We start from the raw sequence: 22728 nt of genomic DNA on the forward strand, positions 1-22728 counted from the left end.
GAGAGAGAGAGAGAGAGAGAGAGAGAGAGAGAGAGAGAGAGAGAGAGCCAGAGAGAGGAAGAGGCTGAAGAGCATCTGAGCGTCAACTGATGTTTGCATACATGTTTTTAAGTGTCTGTTTCTGAATATGTCAGAGAGTGAACTGTAAAATCTGTTAAACGTCTTGGCTCTCAACCATGTATACCATACTCGTTGCAGACCAAGTGTGCATGTGCTATTTGTTTGTGTAACTAAAAACTGATTGACCATCAATAAAATGCTGAAGAATTTAGGTCAGATATTGCCTTGTTTATTAGAAAATCTATTGGGGTGCTGCCTATTCTTTGGTTTTTGCACAACTTGTGTGCTTTGTTGCACAGACAAAATGGATACATGTTTGTGTGTCTCACCTTGGTACTGATTGACTTGGGGGTATGGATTCCTCTGGCCTTGCCCCATCTGTCTGGGGAGATGCTGCTGCTGCTGGAGCTACACACACACACACACACACACACACACACACACACACACACAATTGTTGAGATTAGCAATGAGTTACATGCCTTCATATCTATTTCATGAATTCAGGATTTGGTATCATAATGGAATATAGACATGAAAAGGGTCACACAGAAAGAACAGTTAAACAAAACAGATTTTATGAACAAAATGCACACTGAAGTCTTAGCTCCAGAGCTAGTATATAACAACAAAACCAGGCTTTTGGTCACTAGAGATTAATTGTGGGCAAACATATTTGCCTGATTTGTTATCATCAAATACTACGAAGGGTGCAAAGCCTTCATTCACTTTTAATTTTGATAGATGATAATTCATTTAAATCATTAGTCTAGTATAAATGATATTGGTAGATATACATTAAGACAGATGTGTGATACAGTAGAGACAGATGTTTCGTGCAGTAGAGGTGAGGCAGATGTTTGGTTTAGTTGACACAGATGTGTGGTATAGTTTTGACGGATGTTTGGTACAGTAGAGATGTGATAGATGTTTTGGTCCATACAGAAGTAGAGATGAGACATGTTAGGTACAGTAGAGATGAATGTTTTTCTACAGTAGAGGTAAGACCGATGTTTGGTACAGTAGGGTTAAGACAGATGTTTGATACAGTAGGATTAAGACAGATGTTTGATACAGTAGGGTTAAGACAGATGTTTGGTACAGTAAAGACCGACCAATGTTTGGTACAGTAGAGGTGTGACAGATGTTTAGTCCATACAGATGTTTTGATACAGAAGAGTTGAGACATATTTTAGGTACAGTATAGATGGATGTTTGGTACAGTAGGGTTAAGACCGATGTTTGCTACAGTAGAGGTAAGACCGATGTTTGGTACAGTAGGGTTAAGACCGATGTTTGGTACAGTAGGGTTAAGACAGATGTTTGGTACAGTAGGGTTAAGACAGATGTTTGCTACAGTAGAGGTAAGACTGATGTTTGGTACAATAGGGTTAAGACAGATGTTTGGTACAGTAGGGTTAAGACAGATGTTTGGTACAGTAGAGACAGATGTTTGGTACAGTAGAGGTAAGACCGATGTTTGGTACAGTAGAGACAGATGTTTGGTACAGTAGAGGTAAGACCGATGTTTGGTACAGTAGAGACAGATGTTTGGTACAGTAGAGGTAAGCCCGATGTTTGGTACAGTAGGGTTAAGACAGATGTTTCGTGTAGTACAGTAGGTTTAAGACCGATGTTTGGTACAGTAGGCTTACGACAGATGTTTGGTACAATAGAGGTGAGACAGATGTTTGGTCCATACAGATTTTTTTTTTTTTTTTTAATTTATTGTACTATATTGATCCCTTTAAGTGGGAAATTTGTCTCTGCATTTGACCCATCCCTGTATATACATTGGGAGCAGTGGGCTGCCAATGACAGGCGCCCGGGGAGCCTGGGGTTCAGTGTATTGCTCAGGTACACTTCGACACGTGACACGTCCCAGTCGAGGATCGAACCGTTGACCTTCCAGTTCCCAGACAACCCTCTTAACCCAGTGAGCCACGGTAGCCCCAAACAGATGTTTATAGTAGAGGTGAGACATATGTTTGGTACAGTAGAGACGGATGTTTGGTATAGTAGAGAGAGACAGAGCTGTGCTTTCAGAGATGAGTGTACAGTATCTGCATGATGCTCTCTTACACAAATAATAATGAAACGGGAAACGTAAGGCAGCCCTGATGCTCTATCGTAGCCATAATTGTGGTGCAGGTATAGAAAATGAAATGGAAAAAACTGAATGTGTGCCTGGAAAGCAGAAGGTGTTGCTCATTTAAATGGTATGATATCCATTTAGCAACATACACTAAACCCCAGCAGGACGTGTTTCCTTTCAGACACCTATATTTGTGTGTCTGTGTATGTTTTTGCAGATCCAATTAAAACCAACATAGTGGGTGGTGACTCCAGAGTTCAGAACTCTTTAACACTTGATTCCCTCACAGAGAGAGAAAAAAAACACCACATTATCACAGCAGGTGGCATGTGGCAAGAACACACACATGCACATGCACACACACACACGTTGCAGAGATGAAAAGAAAGTGGTGAAGAGGGGGCTGGTTGACGGTAATTATACATGCAACCAGACAACAGTAAGGAAGAGGAGAGGATGAGCTGCTCTTGTTAGAGCTGCAGACAGACACATATACAGGAATGTATGAACAAACAAAATTAGAAATGAATGCATGAGGCCTATCCGTTTTGTTTGATCACCACACCATCACACTACCATTATGCTATGAGCGCACTGATTTAAAAACACTCACCTGCTCGGCCAGTAGTTGCTGCTGCTGCTGCTGTTGTCTCTGCTCTCTGAAGAGCTGCTGTTTTTGCTGCTCCATCATTTGCATCTGCGCCCTCTTTTCCTGCTCCATCGCCATCATCTGTTTCATCATGGCTGCTTGCTGCTGGTTGCCCACGTAACCCGGAGGTGGTCCTGACCCCTGGTTGGGGCAAACCCCTGAGGCCACGCCCCCAACAGGGTGAGGAGGTGGGATGGCTCCTGGTGGTCGTGACATTCCCACTACACCTTGTTCCTGTAGCGACAGAGAAGAGGGGGCCACTGGGTCAGATGGACTGTTGAACAATCACTTATCAAGAAAGCAAGTCAAAGGAATAGATAAACATGTTGGGATATACACTCATTTGATTTATTGCCAAGAGTTATGGGAGAAGATTGACACCACTCTTATCTCCATTAGTGGAAGGCTAAAGGCTAAAACCAAACAAAACCATTTCAAACTATTTAAACCTCCTCTTCAGTGCCTTTGTTACTGCTCTTTATCGCAAGTGAATGGCTCACAATGAGATCAGGTACAGAGAGAATGCATATTCAGAACACTCCCAGCATTGTTGCCATCCACAGTGACACCGTTGCACGGTCTGATTTAGGCATACAACCGTACGGAGCCATTATGCTGTATGATAACTCACAAAAACACAATCCAGCTGTCTGTGAATGAGAGTGAAATACAAGATAAAGACAGGACTGCCTCAAGATTCAGCTCGTCGGGCCACCCTGAGTCCTCCCAATGGGACATTGGTTGGTCCTCGCTGCATACATTATCTCCTCATTAGCATATAAAGAGCACTTCCTCCTCCACTCAGCCATATGCTAATCTCTAATAGGATGAAATGGCCTGCTCTGGCCAATGGGAGGGGAGCGTTTATGAATCTATTAAAGGTTAGACAGCTGAACGAGACTGGACATCGTTTAGGCCTGCCGGCAGTAAAAGAGGAGAAGAAAGAACAATTCAGGCCAGTAAAGAGTGTTTGCACACGTAAAAATGCAACAACACACACAGCCACACAGAGGAACAGACAGTGTACAACAAATCACATTTAACTGCAGGGCAAGAACAAACAAGAATGAAACAGCAAAAGCGGGATTACAGCAGCGCATCGTAGCATTGGCAAGAGTCTGTAACATATCACTATACTCAATATGTTTTGAAAGAGCCAAAGCCTCATAATCCGTATTGAGGCTCCGCTTTTCTTAGAAAGGAGTTAGGTGGAGATAAACCTCATATATTAGAGCACAACCCAGTGGAGCAAACAGAATCGGCTGCTTAAGACTGGCTCACCAGACAGCCAGACCAGACTGATCGATATTCAGAGCTACGTGTCTCATCTCCGGTTGGCATGTTCTTACCGGACGGCAGTGAGACAGTGTAAGAAAGGAGCAGAGAGGGGAAAGAGGAGGCGTAGTGTCAGAAAATGACCAACGGGTGGCAGTGGTGATCTTTAAGCATGCATGTGTGTGTGTGTGTATATGTGTGTGTGTGTGTGTGTGCGTGTGTTTGTTTGAGTCTCACTGGCCTCCTCTCAGCAGATGGCTCAATCATGACGGTTCTGATCTACGATCTCTCCCTCTCCCCCACTCACTCTTTTCTTCCCTTCCCTCTAAACACCCCACCATCAAACTCCTTTCTCCACTCTTTCTCTGGTTCTCTCTCTTCCTCTCTGTAGACAGGGGGCCCTGAGTCATGTCCGCACAATTGCCAGGGAACGAAGGAACGGAAGAGAGATGGATTTTAAAGGAAGGAGGAGGGGGAAAGTCTGAGAGAATTAAAGATTTTGGTGGAGGTGGTGTGTGTGTGTTGCCGTGTAGTAGCAGATTAGCAGTTATAGCTGAAGAAATGACTAAAACTAAAGCATGTATGCTCTGTATAGAGTTAAATAAAGGCAAAGAGAGAAGCACATGAGGGAAAGGATCACTAGTACTTCAGTGATATTAGTAATTTGCTGAAGCGTTGCTAATATACACTGAATTGAATGTCACGCCAATAAAACTTGAATAGAAAGCAGGTATCCTCAAATTAATTGAAGGGAAAAGAAAAGAACATGTGTGAGGAAAGAGAGAAGGTAGAATTTGAAAAAAAGAGGGGAAAAGCAGAGGAAATCTTGTTGTGGGAGAAAAAAGAGGAGGAAACGAGGAGGTGACGAGCCAAAAGAGGAGGAGTGAAAGGTGGGCTATAGGGGAGGAGAGCAGGTACCCTGGCAACGGTTGCTGCGGCGAGGAGCAGATGGCGCTCGAAGGAGCGGTTATGGCCACCGTGCCTGGTCACCCTCCACAAACAGACTCACATTTATCCTCCAATTTTACTTTGGCTTTCAACCTCTTCTTTCTGGGTTTATCAGTACATATTTGATTCTCTCTGTCCTAACTCATGGCTGTTGTTGAATAATGTAACAAAGAGCATATACAGTATCGCCTGTCTTTGCATCTGTTTCTCCGTCCGCCCCCCAGACGCTTCGTTCCGGCATCTTAGACTGGCTCGAGTCAGTCCCAAGTTCCTTGCTCTTCAACAGAAATGGGTCAGCAGCTAATGAGACTCAGTGGCTTGCTCCTGACTACAGGAGGAACAGAGAAACAGAGTTTGAAACTGCATCAGCTACTACAAATTGTAAAATTTGAAAAGTTTGTAAAGTTTGAAGCAGGAAGGATCAGAGCGGATAAAATGAAAGGAGAGGTGAATGTATCACAGGTTGTTCCGGAGGACGTATGTGTGTGTGTTTGTTTGTGTGTGTGTGCGCGCGCATGTGTGTATGTGTGTGGTGGAGGCTGTCAGCGTTATTGAGTTAGGAAGCATGGAGAGCCCAGGTGATTACATTACACACGAAGTGAGCGGAAATGTGTGTGTGCATGTGTGTAAGTGAGAGGGTGGGGGAAGAACTAGTGTGAGAGATTGTCCATTTCATTCCTATGTCTCATGGAGCAGAAATGAGTGTCTACTTTATTCGATGTGTGTATGTGTTTAACACACAGCAATGTTCAGCCTGACACACACACACGCACACAATACAGCAACCACATTCAGAAACCAAAGACAAACACAGATGGACAGACTACTACAGCACTACACGATGCCTTACAGTTCATGCATAAAGGCCTTTGGTGAAACACAACTGCACATCATGCGTATACACACACACACACACACACACACACACACACACACACACACACACACACAGAGCCTATAAGAGCAGCGGCGCCTGGCAGCAGAGTGCTGGGTGTCTGTGTGCTCTCCAGAGTGGCTCACATCTGTCACCCACTTGTGTAAGAGAAGAAAGGGGGGGGGGTGTGTGTGAAGAGGAGAGCAGAGAGGAAACAGAGAGTGAGGGCTGGATGGATGAGGGGATGCTTCATTAGACTCTTACGCAGACTACGGCTGCCATCAGACCGAGAAAGTGAACAGGAAGTACATCTGTGTGTTCTTTTTTGGGGATTCTGCATTTGGAAGTTTGCTGGATGTTGCAGCAGATGCTGGTTTGTGAGACAGATGCATGGAGTGAGCTAAAGATGGAAGGTCACAGGTTCACATCTCTTTCACAGCGCGCGCTAATCAGCGTCTGAATGTCCTTGAGCTTCACACTGGTTGACCTCGCACTCTGACCCTGCTGGTGACGTCTGTAGAAATATGCAAATCAAAATGCTTTGAAAGACACTGGTAAGAATCGGACGGCTCGTCTCACAGAAAGTGTGAGCTGGAATGTAGTTTCAGCATTGACATCCAGCCGGAATCAATAAATGTGTAGATAGCAAGTATTGATGTATGTAGGATGAATAAAAAGACGAATATAAAGGCTGTCATGGTTATATTTGTCAATGCATGGAGGGAGGGACAAGCTACCGCTACAGTATACAGTATTGTAGATTATATAATACACAATCTATAGTACCATACTCAACAATACAAAGCAGCCACTTTACATAATCACATAGTTTAATAGTTTTACTTCATGACATCTGTGAAAATGGTATTAACCGGTTGTGCTCCATCGACTCTCATGCAATCGCCGTAATTAAAACAAAAACAAAAGATGTACTTTGATGAAGTTGTGAAGCAGCGATGGATCATGGGAGTTGTTGTCTTTATTGTTAAACCACCACCATTGTTGATGAAAATGTTACGTGACTCAGGCTGAAATCATGTTCACGGATGACGTAATGTATTAAAGTTTTATTCACGTTACTTTCAGTCACAGTTATTCTTGTTATGTCATTACATTGTAATGAAATAGCCACAAGTAGTAGATAACTTGCACCTAATGTAACATTACATTAGATGAGTCGACTACCCATACAGCTACTGTAGCTAACGGTATGTGGCAAATTCAATTCAATTCAACGGTAAACAAGAGAGTTGACTTGCTTCACTCGCTGACATATCATCCGGAAGTTAGAGCAACTTGAGGGAATAAAGGACATATGACGCCATTAACAGGTGACTAAATAAAACACAGTTACCTTGAACAAAATTATAGATTTCTCCAGGTTTGGAAATATTTGTGAAAGTACACAAATCAACAAAACATGATTAGACAAATGTCTAGTCGTTTTAAGACATTTCATACGTAAATGTTGGATAGTATACCTTTAAGTCATCTACTAAGATGACAGGACATGAGTCAGCATACATTCTCAGTTTGTCTGTGCTGAACATGGTAGATGTCGAGTTGAAGCATAAAGTATTTGTTGTCGAAGAAAACAAACAAACATGTGTTGTGTATTAGAGCGCATGGTTAAAACATAAGTATGCAGCACCTGACACACAACCATAACGACACATGTACATGCTAAACACATACACACAGCAGATGGTGGAGCCAGACCTCACAGTATCAAACTATCCCCCCAGCGCCAAAGGTAAAGAAGACATCACTTTGACACACACACGCACACACACACACATACACACGCACACACGCACACAGACTTACACACACAGTAACAAGGATAGCTGCTAGTCAAAAGCCAGTGGTTTGATTCCTAGCCACCAGTTATGTCGAACACATCCACCCACCTACTCAAACCCCACCCCCTCAAATACACACACACACACACACACACACACACACACACACACACACACACAGTCAGTCCCTGAAGAGAGTTATATTTAAACTGCTGGAGAGGAGTCTTGCTCCCCACAGAGGTCTGTTTAATCTCTTAACATCTCTCTGCTCTAAACCCTAACTGGCCTATTTCTGAATGTCTCTCTCGCACTCACTCACTCACACACACACACACACACACACACACACACACACACACACACACACACACATATAGGATTTAAAGGGCAATGCACATAACCCCTTACTTCTCAAAAACAATAGACTGGGTTAACAGGTTTTCTTGAGATCATCCTTTAACCATATATGAACAAACATGTTGCCATGCAGGGATGCTGTGAAATGCATGTCGGCATGCAGGAGGGGATCAATTTAAGAAAATGAATCCCTGTAGCTGTGTGGAGGCACTGTGCTTAACAGACTCACAGTAACTCTGAACAAGGCATTTCTCGACATACACGGGATGCCACCCACAGACAGCACAGAGCCTGGAATGTCAGTTTGTGTTTGCAATCATGTAGCATGACATTCCTAAAATTACAATTTACCCAAACAAAGACGTGTTATCCATGTTTGTCTTTATAGTTACAGACATAGTAAGCATTTCATATTCACTCTATAGACTGATGACACAAAACTAATTTGCAACATTTATCCCTGGATAGTCCCTGATTAAAAATGTGAATTTGTTCAATATCTTTATGAACATGAACAGTAAAACTAAATCATGTTATCGTGCTAACACGCAAAACTATGATGGTGTACATGGAAAGCAATATACCTGCTAAACATCTGCATGTTACCTCTGTCATTGTGAGAATGTGTGCAAGTTGCTAAGTTTGCAAAGTTAGCATTTAGCTCAAAGCACCACTGTGTCTGTATAGTATAGTCATAGAGTCTGAGGGGCAGTTCACAAAAAGAGTGCAGCTAAGCCTGTGCAAATAAGACAAACATAAATTGTGTAATCACTGGGGAAAATTGCAGCTGCACAACTTTATGGGCCCGTTTACACTGAAATATCATTAGCGCAACCTTGAGAAGGGCAGATAGCGGTTGCAAATAAAGCGCAATTCATGGCACTATCAGCGGTCGCAATATCTTCTTTGCGAATTGGCCGCTGAGTCTTGTTCTATAGCCTGGATTTAAAAAGAGGATTTATTGTTTAAATTTCCTAATCTAACTCCTAGAACTAATCATTACATATTGTTTCAGGCCATCTTTCTCACTGTTGTTTGTTTGGATCCAGTGAAGCAGTTAAGACACTGTTTCTGAGGACTTGCTTTGCACTTAGCTCCACATGATTTCCCTCTTATGAATGTTATTACTGAGGGGGATAAACGGTTGCAGACAGCGGAGTACGACGAGCGGTGAGAGGACAGACGACAGGAGTAAATCACGCTCGTGACAACAAGCGAGGAGGCGGGAGTGTGAGCCGAGCAAAAGGGATGAGATCATTGGTGGCCGGGGAGCGATTGTGGCGAGCAGACAAGTGTACCACCCTGAGAGGGACCAGGTGCTATAGTAAATCACCCTGGAAACGGTCACCATGGAGACCTTAAAGACACACGTGCGCACACGGGCGAGAGGACATGTCTGGGAGAGTGTGTCTGTATTTAAAAAACAGGAGAATAGTGTGTGTGTGTCTGAGGTATTTCTGTGTAATCTAATCATGGTGGCTGAGAATGGTACGTCTGAGTGACAACATAGAGCAACAGCAGGTGGACTGCTCTTTCTCTTTCTCTCTCCATCACTGAGCGCTTTCACACCACAACCTGCTTTATTACCACTGTGCGTATATGTGCGCACATATATGTGTATTGAGGGTAATGTACAAAGCTTGTAGCTGGAGGTATAGCAGTAAATAGATAGCGAGAGGAAATCAAACACTGAGGTGAGTGTGCCCTGTTGTGTGTGTGACTGTGAATGGGAGGCTATCACATTCGGTCTCTTCCCGGAGAGAATTCCCAACTAGAGGGTTTGAATTATTCCCAGCTGTGATCAGTGCTATAACACGGCTCTTAATGGAGGTAAAGATAAGTTCCACACATCAGTCCATCCTCCATACCTCCCCCTCCCCCCCTCTCTCATGACAGTAAACTGCCTTTTTATCCATCCAGCCATCCTCCATCTTTCTGATTAACCTCCTCTTCAATGTCCTCCTTCACCGTCTCACCACGCGCTCTGTGCTCCTGTCTTCCTTTTTGGTCTCACTCTATCTATCCCTCCTTCTCTCATTCAATCTCTCTTTTTCCACCGTTCTCTCAGTCATCTTTATTTTTTCTCATATCCCTCCATCTAGCCACTCCTTCGCCCTACGCCGCCCTTCCTTCCTTGTTCTCTGTCCACCCTTTGACTCCATCCATCTTCCATTTATTCCCCTCTTCTTTGTTCACCCAAGGGCTGATGCTTCCTCTTCTCACCTGCTTCATTCGTCCGACAGTGCTTCACTCTCTATTTCTCCTCCTCCTCTTCCTTCTTACTTCACCTCCGCTTTCATTTGTTTTTCTACCTGTTTTCTACCTGTTTCACATTTGTTTTTCAACATCTACGCTCATCCGTCTTTATTCCCTCTATAGCTCATTTAACGTCTGGATCCGTCCCTGCCTCGGCAGCAGCTATCATTCTGCTCCTTCGTCCTCCCCCCTCCCTTTCACCATTTACCGCTTTCCTCTATTTCACTCTCTCCTCCTGGTTCCTTTGACTCCATCTTTACCGAATGGCCGTATAACCTCCACCTCTCTTTGTCTCTCCCTCCTCATCTACCTCTCTAAATCTATCTCTGCCTCTGTCATAGCACCCTCATTATGCCTTCTCCTCCTCTTCACTCCCTCCCTCTCTCCAGAGAAGCCATTAGGTGCTGCTGTAAGGCTATCACTCTTTTGCTCTTGCTCTCTCCCTCTCTTTTCTTTTCCCTCTGCCGTAGTCTCGGGGCAATAGGCTCCCCCTTCCCTTCCCTCCATCCCTCCATCTCTCTCTTTCTGCATTTCTTCAGGCGCTCTTTCCTCTCCCCCCTTTTCCCTCCCCTTCTTCTCTCGTCTTCACATCATCCGACTGCCTTCCACTTCCATCCTCTACGCCCTACCTCCATCTTGATTTCTCCACCCCTCTTTCCCTCCATCCTACCATATTCCAGTGAGATAGTCCAGTGTAGCGGTGTGCTTACATACACTCCATACTGTATGTGTGTGTATATATATATATATATATATATATATATACATACACACTGTTTATATACCCTGTGGTTGTTGTTTTTAAACATACTGTAGGCCTTATATCTGCTGGATACTCGGCCTGGAAAAGGGATATAATGATGAATAAATCAAATTTTCTTGTCCACTTATTGTATTAGAAGGAATCAGTCAACGCACACACAGAAAACGTTATCTAGAGTGCACAACCTATCCTTACTTCCTTTTGTCTTACACATTTAGCTTCCTTTCTGTGCGCTGCCCCTTCAGCTTCACCTCAGCCCATCTTTGTATGCCGTTAATCTCTCTCCTCCTTTACCTCCTCTGCCTTACCTCTCCCTCTCTAATGCAGGGGGGACAGAGCAAGGGACAGAAATATGGAAACAGAGACAGCGTGAGACAGCGAGAGCGAGAGAGAGATACCATTATCTAAGCCAGCATCTGCAATAATTCCACAGCAGCCTATTATCCACAATAGAGCCAAAATGGCCTTTGGTAATATGATGAAATCTGCCGTAAAAAGTAGAAATGGGACTAAAAGCGTCAGAGTGTAGAAAAACCTCCATTCCTCAGCTGCTTTATCACATTATTGCATTCTACTCATCTCTCTCACTGTCTGCCTCCCTCCCTCCCTGCCTCCCACATTCGGTGCATTACTGTGTGTTTCTCCAAATTCTCTCCATTTCACTCTGTTTGTCTCTTTTGCTCTGCTTGTTTGGCGATACCCCTCCTTCCATCAATCACACACACACACACACACACACACACACACACACACACACACACACTCTGTTCCTCTATTGCTTTCCTCGTCTCTCACTTTCTTTTTCTTTCTCTTCATCCCTCTCTCTCTCTCTCTCTCTCTGTCAATGTGACCCTCTATGAGTGTGTGTCGATCAGTCGTCGGATAACAGCCCGTTCTCAAAAAGTAGGAAATGGAGAGTGCTGGTCTCTTCCGAATGGAGCTAAAACACGAATCCAACTTACACACATGCAAACAGACAGGCAGACAAATGTGTACATGGATGTGTTTGTGTCACCAACAAGAGAGAGAGAGAGAGAGAAAACACCAAGCCCATCTCTCCCCCATTCCTTTTCTCCCCTCCTCCACTGCGTTGTCCCAAGGGAGGTGGAGAGGTGATGTATAGACCCTCTTCTGATCGCACGACTCAGCAGAACAGATGGACAGGGAGAGAGAGAGAGAGAGAGAGAGAGAGAGAGAGAGAGAGAGAGAGAGCGAGAGAGAGAGGTGTACAGTTGTAGACTGAACAAAAGGGCTATGATATGGTGTGTGTCTGTAGTCAACTGACGATGCTGAAAGCTCATCTATTGTTTCAATAATCTTTAAAGCTAGTATCCACTGTGTTCCCTGTTATACATCTGTAAGGTGGGGTATCTTCAAACACCATGCTAACACATTTACAGCCATGCAAGTCAACGGACTGTGGAAGTGTTTGTCTTTTTACCTGCAGCACTGAAATCAACAGCGCTAGCCCAGCAGTATCAGACTTAACACAACAATTTTGTTTACGAAAACTATGATGAAAGAAGTTCGTTAAGGACCTTTTTTTCCATGAATATAATGTGATGGTGACGAGACGGCACCGATGTCAATAAACACTAACTGTAACAATATCAACATGCAATATTGTAAAAATGACAAGACTGAAACGTAGTTTGAAATATAACCAACTTTCTCTCTCTCTCTTCTCTCTATTGTGCTACTATGACACGTAAAGTCTGGTTTGTGTGGTTGATTAACACTATTTTTGGGGCGGTGCTAATCGGCTCTCATAAAGGGATGGTGTGTATAAAATCTAATATGAAATGAAAGAAGTTTGCAAAGATGACAAAATTATTGTTTTTGGCTAGACTAGACTGAGATGTGCGATATAATCTGATGACTAAATAGGACATTTGACACAAGATACAATTAAAAAATAGCTGACAAAACATTGAGACAAAAACAAATGACTTTTCGTCAACTTAAACTGGACAAAAAATGTTTTGAGTTGTTGACCAAAACTATGAAAAAAAAAATGACTAATGTGCCGAAAACGTATTAGTATTTTGTGTGAGGAGTAAACGGTTAATATAAAATAGGTACCAGAAATAATACTATTGCAAAGGATGTTTTATATTCATATATAAATATATGTACATATATACTGTATATTTATATATATATATATATATATATATATATATATATATATATATATATCCAATTCCTCTAACCTAACCCTCTATTTCTATTGTGATGTTTTTAAAAAGCTTTGCTTGGGCAACACACCTGTTAATATTCCAGCTTGTTACAGGCATTATAGAGGACTAAACACTGAAACAGAAACCTGTTTCAATCTAAATCTGCTCACATTTTGATGCTAAATTTCCAATTTCTTTCACCTATGACTGCGAATTTCGTTTTTTTCTTATTAAACTGTTGCTCAGAGGGATCTCCGTCTTTTTTTGCCCTTTCAATTGTCAATCTGGTTGAACCTTTGTACAGCACTTTGTTCTCCAAATACACACAATTTACTTTTTAACAAACCCTTCATACAAAATAATATCTATTTGTAAAGAGGACTTTTCTACAACCTAAAAGCATGACAGACAATTCAAAAATATAGAGAAAGTCCTCTTCTTAGCCATCTGACTGGAAAGAAAAAAGCTTTTGAGGTAGCGTTACGAGATAACAACATTTTAAACAGCAGTGTAACTCTGTCTCTTTAGCTTCTAAATGCTCCACTACGTTCATCAGCTAGTTGCTAACATTGTTTGGGCTGGGCAGGTAGCGTACAGTTGGTACATCCAACGCATTTTCACACCAATGCGTCTAATAACACTCTTACTTCTAGCGTCAGTTTTGCACGTCTCAGTGACGGTGTGTCCATATAACCTCATTACATGCACAGCGTCTTTTCAAAATAAACTTCTGTCTTCGCAGGAAGTTAGGTTTAGGCAGCAAAACCACTTAGTTAGGTTTAGTTGAAATGAACTTGACTAAGTACGTGACTACCGCACGACTCATGACTCATGTGATGAAATGTCAGCGTTTGCTTTTAGATTTGCATGGGAAACGAACATCGGCCTTCTGGACATCATGTGTAACGTTACAGGTGTGTGCGTCGCAATAGACACGCCAAAGTGAGAACGGGTTGGTATAGCGGATCTTTTTCGTGGTTTCTGCAAACAGCAGAATGATGACAGAGGAACTAAATAGCGTGGGTTCATCACTACTAGAACCACTTTACATTATGCACTTCTATTGTTGATATAAAATACTGATTTTAAGTTTCATAAAATATGAAAAACTATAGCATATAGCATATAACACATACAGTGTACAGTATGTGTGTTTATGATGAGTTCAATGGTGTGCCTCGAGCAAAGCTTAAAGCATGAACAGATTGTAGATGCAGAATTGTTCATCACAGAGCATCCATCTGTTCATGTGTGCTAACATATTGCTTCTTTGAAAGTCTACCTGTGTAGATAATGGCAGACCTTCACTGGCTGACACGATGTTGTGGGGCTCTGGTAGAGAGGCTGCTAAGCCAGACGAAACCGGAGTGCTCTCCACACAAAACTGAGCCATAAAGAGTCAATTACCGCAGTTGTGACCAGAGACCCCTTCTCCTGCCGCCTTATCATTTCTACAAAACAAGAGCAATTGAGGAGTGGTTAAGAAGGAGGGAGAGAACCAAGTGAAGGGTGGGTGGAGGGATAGCTGTTGATAAAGGAAGGGAGCAAACAGCCACTCTGAGGAGATGAAGAGATGCTGAGGGAGGAGGGGAGGGATATATAGGGGAAATCATTTTTGAAGGAGTGGACTGTCGGCCAACCGAGAGGGGGAAATAGATGTGTAAACAGACACTGGCTATAGGGAGAAACAAGAGTGCGCCGGAGAGAGAGAAAGAGGAGGGAGGGGAAGATGGAAGCAGAGTGGGAGGAAGGCACGGAGTGAGAAAACAAGCTCGGCCATGTGTTTAAGTCAACAACAGCAAGAGAAACCTCAATAGAGAAAAAGGTGTGGGCGGGAAAACACTCCACGGGGAGAGAGGAGACAGATGTAGAAGCGAGGCAGGCATTGTGAAGTGTAGAAAGAGACAGAGGAAGGAGAAGGGAAGAGACGAATCAAGGGATTCAGAGAGAGATGTAGATAAAGAAATCAAGAGAAAGTGAGATATTTAGAGAGTGATATGAGGTAAAGGAATGCGACAGTATAGTTCAGTTACAGTGTTGGCTGTTGACAGCAGAAAAACTAAGGCGAGGTGGGAGTAGAGGAATGGGGTGATGGAGGGTGGTGGGAATTAAACGACAAGAAGAAAAACTAATTATTCTGTGATTCCGCTAATTAGCTCAGGCTTTACTGACAAGCTCTGCAAGGCAACAGACGTTTACCAAAGGATTCACACTACCCTGATGGCCCGGGTGGGAGGGAACTGAGGAGGTAGGGAGGAAGGGAGGGAAGGAGGACGAGGTGGGAAGGAAAAGAGGGAGGGAGCCACAAAGATGGGTGGGGAGAGACAGACGACCAGAGATGGAGGGAGGGATGAGGAGGTGGCAGTGATGTGGGTCTGAAGTTATCCGAAACCATCAAGTGAAAGAGACAGAGGAAGAAAAAGAGAGAGAGAAGAGCTAACCCCAGGGGATAAAGTTCTGACGTCTGTTTACCCATGCAGTGAGCAGCTTTCACATAAACTAACAATTAAAAAGCCCCATTTAGGCTCTTACCACTTCAGATAATGCACACACTGGCATGTCAATGAGGGGAAGTCATCTTTAAACACTGACTGTATTCTAATAATTGCTACTAAGAAAAGACAGAAGCAGGGTTGTGTGTGCGTGGTATGGCTGAAGAGTTCTGCGTAATTCTTTTAATTACTACTTCCTGGGAATGTCAGTGATGTCAAGATACCAAAAATATGACTTCAATACGATACCTGTGTATAGTATCTCGGTATCGATGCGGAAATGATACCGTGGCAAAAATCTGAAACATCCGGAAAAGTAATGAAAAAGTATATTACAGAGCACGTAATTAAATGTTTCTTCTTTTTGTTTCATTAATAAAAACAAACATAACATATGGTGACAATGTCAATGCAAGGCGGAAAAGGAGTGCGTTATCGTACCATATTCATGTTCATTCATTTAATATCCAACCAGGACTGGAAAAACTCTTAACTTTGATTAGCTACACGTAGCTACAGACATAAGTACGAGCAACACAGTAAACTATTCTGTTGAGTTGCCTCTTAGCGAAATAAGCAGCGATGCGGTGGATGTGTCGAAGTATGTCTGTTGCACAATGACGCAACTCATAAATACAGCTCTTATTAAAACACAGTCATTCGTAAAGTATCGGTACTAATAAGATTGGCTGTTTTTAACGACAGGGTATTGCGATACTTTTTTGGTATACCCATACGAGGTATACCGTGCAACAGTAAGCACGACACACACGCAGTTCACAATGGTGGCAGGTCTGTGTTGCCAGCAGATTTTATTCGCTGTAGCTAGGTAACCTGAGCGAACTAATATTAAGCCTATTGTTAGGGTACAACACATACGCAACAAAATCTAGTCTTTACTGGCCAAAAGGCTCACTAGCTGGCACACGATCACATGAGTTTGATTGATTTGTGTTGTTGTTATAGTAGCTTGATTTATGGGTGGGAATGACAATTCTGCAATTATTGTAAAAATCTTTAATAAAAGATCGGAACAATTTGTAAATGTTCTATCGTATATCGTCTTCTGCAGTCACCATCCAACATCGCAGCTCCCGTTACACTGCCCATGAAAAGGTAAGGAGATTTTGGAAAGAAAAGAAAATCCTGTGATCCAATTGTGCGGAGGCACAGTATGTTTGTGCATAACTGGACCTGTGTTATATGTGTCTGCTGACAAGTTCATGTAACGTGCACATGGCTTCATGCTTCTGTTTATGTGAGAGAGATGTTAAAGAGGAAGCGTGTGTATGTGTTTCTGCCTATGCTGAGAGCTCATTTGCAGTTCCTGCGTTTTACTCTGGCTGTGAGGTTCGCCACGTGCCAGAAACGTGGTACTCGACAAAGCATTAGTTTACTGATCACACACACACACACACACACACACACACTCACACACACAGTAAACGCTGCAGCTAATGGTTACTGGCAGATCCAAGCACGAGCGAAGGGGGCGAAATGAAAGAGAGAGGTTAAGTCGCTGAGTATGGAGGGATTTAGACCTCAAACAGTTAGAGGAAAAGAGAGAGAGAGAAAGAGATGTGTGTGGGGGGGGGGGGGGAGTAAAAGAGTGCACTGAATGACTCACTGAGCGTGTAAGTGTTTAACTGTGCCGTACTGGTGTTAGTGAGCGATAGGGAAATCTACAGGGACCAACAGAGAAGGTAACACCACCAGTGCGGCAGTAACATCGCCCGTTCTCTTGATTTCACTCCGTATCTGCTTTTCTGCTTCTCTCTGAGCCTCAGGAAACCGGAGGACAAGAACATGCTGTCGATGGAAGAAGGGATATCCTTGCACCTCATTTCTCTTCTCTGACTCGCTCTCCTTCATGTGGCACAATAGGGTGCTTCTTTAACAGATGAGATATCCCAGATTATTGACTCAGTGTATTGATAAGTTCCACATTTTTTGTGTGTATGCATGTGTGTGTGTGTGTGTTTGTCCTGGAAGACAAATGTTATGCCTCCAGTTTCTGCTGCAGAGAAATCAATGACAACACAACCCTTCCACCTTAGAAAACCAATGATTGGGTGGTTAGCAACACAAGTGTGTGTGTGTGTGTCAGTGTGCACATTGTGTGTATGTAAATTTGTGAATGTTTATCTGAGCTTGTTAGCGGATATTTGCACATCCTCTTCATCCCCACACCACAGAGGGATAACAGGGTGATTCATAGCTACAGCAACAAAATATGCTTACTTCCCCTGCTAATCCTCACTAGTGACAATGTCTTTTAAACCTGGATGTATTCATTAGTGCTGGCTAATGGCGGCCCAGGTGGGCTAATGCCTCAGGTCCTCTCAGAGACCAGACCATTTGTGCCTTGGCTGCTGAGATTGATTGGGGGTGGACGAGAGCGGCATATTGTAGTGTCATTAGCCTTGCTCATTGACCATATGGAGATCAATACTTAGAGCGGCCCGAGGACAGTCAGAAACACACACTCACACATACAACATGAGCACACAAATGCATTCTTCTATGGGCAAACATAAAGGGAAAGAAATGCACACACTCCACATCCACAAACAGCCTCTGGTGTAAAAATTGTTAATGATTTGACCATTAGGAATGAGGCATGAGGCATGAATCAGTGGTAATGGCGACAAGAGAGGGGCTGCAATGATAAATTGTTACACATATACAAGCACGTATACATGCGCACACACGCATACAAATACACACAACGTAGCATGTAGCAAAATACAAATAGACCCACACATCTACAAAACCCAGAAAGTGTTCAAGGGCTGTAAGGAAACAAAGACATGTCATGTTCTGCCATTGAGCCATTTATGATCAGGACCGATCAGGGTGCAGGTAGGACAAATGGCTGATGACAGTTCCACGTTACATATATTTCACAGTAAAAAGTTATTGCAGGAGATATTTTAACTCACCTCAAGGTTCATTTAGAATTTATTCTGGAGCTATCAATCATATAAGACGCTGCTCAGAAAGTGCTCAAAAAGATCCAACAATTCCTTGACTTCGGAAGAACTCCATCTGCCAATGAAGATCAGAGAGATAATTGAAAGCTCCAAAACAACTACTAAATAGATCTTGCGGGGACAATGTTTCCAAGGTCAAGATTGGACATTAAACCTCCACGGTTTAGCCTAGCTTAGCATAACGACTGGAAACAGGGGGAGACGGCTTGCTTGGCTCCGTCGAAAGTGAAAAAATGCTCAATAACTGTCACCTACCAACCAAATCACTCTTCTCTCAAAAGCCAACTTCCTAACAGTCCATTAAACAATTAATATGTCTACAGAATACATCGCATTGGGGCAATCTAACAACTAATAGCCCAGCACAATTTATAACCACTTCACACTGTTTCCATGTGTGCACATGCTAGCCAGCCCATATCCAGCAAAACAGAAAACCTGTTAAAGGTGATACTTTTGACGACCATATATTGAACTACTTGACTAAGTTTTGTAAAACATGCACTTAGGCATTAAGAGATTGCAATCACATGAATATGACAATACTGCAATCTCAGTATCTATGCCTAGTTTGGGCCAGGTATGAAGAAGGTGGAGAGTGATGGGAGCATTTAGTGCCCGTACTCCCAGGTGAGTCTGAAGACACAACGCCGACTATTTCAGTCTAATCTGCAAGGAGGGAGAAAAGGAGGAGCGGGAATGTAGGAGAAGGAAGAATGGAAAATAAGGCTCTAAATTTAGCCTGATGCGACATTCCAGAGAAGAATAATACTGCTTCCCCCTGCTGCTGCAGCTAGTGGAGGAAGACATAGGGAGAGAGAGGCACCAGAGGTGGGACAAATGCCGAGACGACCGTGATCCCATTTTTACGGGGCCTTAAAACACATGCAAAAAAAAGAAAAAAAAAAGGACTCAAGTCAAAACAATAGACTTCCAATGACAGTTTCCGTGGATAAAAGGAAACAACGCTGCGGTATGAAAAGTTTCCACTCATTATCTTGCTGGTGATGGTGGAAGTTTTCAGAGGCTGAGTACTCAGGGAAACTATCATGTGATTCTCTGCTCGTCCTCGTATCCCTGACCTTCTGCAGAGGGAGGTGGAGGGAGGGAGGGAGGAAGATAGAGAGGGATAGAGAGGGGAAGAAAGAATGGAGAGGAGGAATGTTGAACGAGCAAGGGAGTAGAGATATTGGAAGTGAAGAGGCAGAGGGAGAGGGGAAAGAAAGATTAGAGCGAGTTAGTAGAGGAGAGGATAAGGATGAAAAAAATACAAGGTAACTGGAAAGAAAACATACCCCCACTCCCTATTGCATGTGTGGGTGTAAACACACACACAAGAAATGAGTTGATGGTGCTTGGGGTGCCTCACAAACCAGGTAACTGTGTGCTCGTATCAAAACACCTGCTATTTGTGTTACACATGACCTTTATCTGTCAGTGTGTTTCTGTGAACAAGTATGCATGTCCCGAGTGACGAAAAAACAAAGGAAGGTATCATTAAATAATCACTTAAACAGATTCAACACTTTAACTGTGTCCACTCTCCGAGGACTGAAACATATGTAAACAGGGTCTGATTTTTGTAGCTTTGGCAAGCTTTTCTATCAGTTGTGATCACATGGCACTCATCAGTGATAGTTGGAATCTGGCAACACAGGAACATGGCTGTCCAATAGAGCAAAAGCAAATAGAGGAACAAGAGCAGTCAGACCATCAGATGTTACATTTGGAGGAAAAACTGAAAGTGAGAACCCAAAATGTCTGTAACAAGCCCTCTCAACAAAACTTTGTGCACGCAACTACGGCAAGGTCAAAGTAGGAAATTGGTTTTTAAAGTGCAACTGACACTAGCATTTTTCAGTTTGACTAACTTTGGAGTTTTACGTCAATCTTTGATCGATCCCCTCATCTAACACTGGGGAAAAAAGTGTTGACAAAACTATTCCTTGAAATCTGAACATTTGTTACAAATTTGTTACAAAGAACTATCTGAGAAGCCTTCCTTGGAAACTGTTTGGAAAAGGAGAGGCACTTTAGAAAAGTACTTGGCAGTTGATTGGATAAACCATCTGCCGAAGCTTTTCAGGAAATGAGCAAAAACATCTTTTCCATCGAGAAAAGTCTTCAGTGTTGTTCTTTGCTCTTCTTTCGATGAAGACATATTCTCCAGTTTTGATATAACTGATGATATTGCAGACTGTACGCTAACCTCTTTATGAGCCGCCATTGTTGTTGAGAACGAACAGTCGCCTCTCTGTGTCGTCTCTCACCTAACCACGCCCGTAGCTGCCAGTAGCTCCACACAGGAAAAAAAGATGTATTTTCTTGTGACATGTGATCCCGCTACTTTTGCATGATCCAGTGACATCGCGAGAATCCAGCTGCCGTGCAAGGTAAATGTGTTCCCAAATCTCATTTAACTTGTTGATTACAATGTTATAACTACTGATAGAAACAATGGCCCAATCTACAAAAACAAGACCAAAACTGGAATCACCCTCTCAGAGCCATTCTTCCATTAATGCACCCTAACTGAGCTGGAGTGATAGGGTGACGGAAAGATAAAGCAGCAGAAGAGAGGTGTGAAAAAGTTAAATGTAGGAAAGAGAGGGAGAGATCAAGCCAGAGGAAGAGGAGGGTGGAGGTCAAGCGTGTGCAATTTCAACAGGAACTGTTTGTGCCGTTCCAGACCGGGGTGACATGGCAGTGACAGGCATTACCAAACAGTCAGCCGCACCAGAACATCGCGATCAAACCTCGGCTTAGTTAAAGTCATTCCTCAGCCCACTCCTTCCTGGTATTGATTGGTATTATTTGGCACAGATACAGATGAGGGTTTGGAGACAGTATGACGGGATAATGTGTCTGTATTAGTGACCTCTTGTTACATGTACACAAACAACCCCACCCTTTCTATCGCTCTCCCAGTCTCTCTCTCTCTCTCTCAGAGGTAGAACGATGGCGGTGCCCGCCCACAACGAGGTCAAAGAGAGATTTACTTCCTTATCAATTGGACCAGACAGCTGCCTGTCAAAAGAAAGCGATACAGAACGAACGAGAGACGAAAGACTGGAGATGGAAGATGGAAGGGCTGCGATGGCCAAGGTCACGTTACTACGGAGACTTTTACAGCAGCGTGACGTCAAAGGTGACTGTTGTGACTATCTGACACAGACGCATACATCAAGGTCTCTAGTCCAGAGAGTGAAAGATGGGAAGGAGGGTGGGCAGGAGAAAAATGGAGGGAGAGAGTGATAGATGGAAAACGAGACAGATTTGGTCTTTGCAACAGCAGCAATGGAGAAAATAAAGAGCTCAGTGTGTGTGCGTGTTGCTGCAGCCCTCCTCTGCCAGATTACAGAGTGACGTAGTGTTATCATTTCTCTGATAGGAGCTCTGCCACAAGAGGAGCAAGAGGAGGAGGCAGGGGATGGAGGGAGAGGACAGAAAGGGGGAGGGGTGACGAGTCTCATTGCTGGAAAAATGGTCTGATAGCCAAGAAAAGGGCAGGGAGGGAGGAGTGAGGGCGGCAGTGAGGGAAAAGGAAAAGTGAAGCAGAGAGAGAGCAGAGATAGAGACATTGTGCCACACAAAGGAACAGAGCATACACAAAGAGAGAGAGCGCGAGAGAGAGAGAGAGAGAGAGAGGAAAAAGAGGGCAAAGGAAAGAGAGAGCAGTTGAAAGTAAAAGAAGAGGAAAAAAGGCAGTGAGCTTGAAAAGAGAGAGTTCTTTGTGAGTGAGATCAGAGAGTGCAATAGCAAGGCGAAAAGTTGAAAAACAAGCAAAGGGGGGAAAAAGGGCAGAAGAGGAAGGACAACGTAGAGGTGACAAGACAAGAAGAGAAAGAAAGAAAGAAGACAAAGAAAGAAAGAAAGAAAGAAAAGATGAGGGACAAGACACGGTGAGGTGCTCTGAGCGACTGGTGGGTCACAGAAAGTGTGTGTGTGTGTGTGTGTGTGTGTGTGTGTGTGTGTGTGTGTGTG

General features: G+C 43.3%; 1 protein-coding gene across 1 annotated transcript in view; it reads right to left on the minus strand.

Moving 5' to 3' along the window:
• LOC116394169 (mastermind-like protein 3) overlaps positions 1-11049 on the minus strand; it is a 16378-nt gene extending 5329 nt beyond the window's left edge. The window contains exons 1-2 of the mRNA XM_031867039.1: positions 2769-11049; positions 390-468 (exon numbers count right to left, since the gene is read on the minus strand). Coding sequence (XP_031722899.1) covers positions 390-468; positions 2769-3020 — 331 coding nt within the window. The 5' untranslated portion in view covers positions 3021-11049. The remainder of the gene's footprint in view (positions 1-389; positions 469-2768) is intronic.
• Between the last annotated feature and the right edge of the window lie 11679 nt (positions 11050-22728).

Source organism: Anarrhichthys ocellatus, unplaced genomic scaffold (assembly GCF_004355925.1).
Source record: "Anarrhichthys ocellatus isolate YVR2014 unplaced genomic scaffold, GSC_Weel_1.0 scaffold38, whole genome shotgun sequence".
NCBI classification, from domain to species: domain Eukaryota; kingdom Metazoa; phylum Chordata; class Actinopteri; order Perciformes; family Anarhichadidae; genus Anarrhichthys; species Anarrhichthys ocellatus.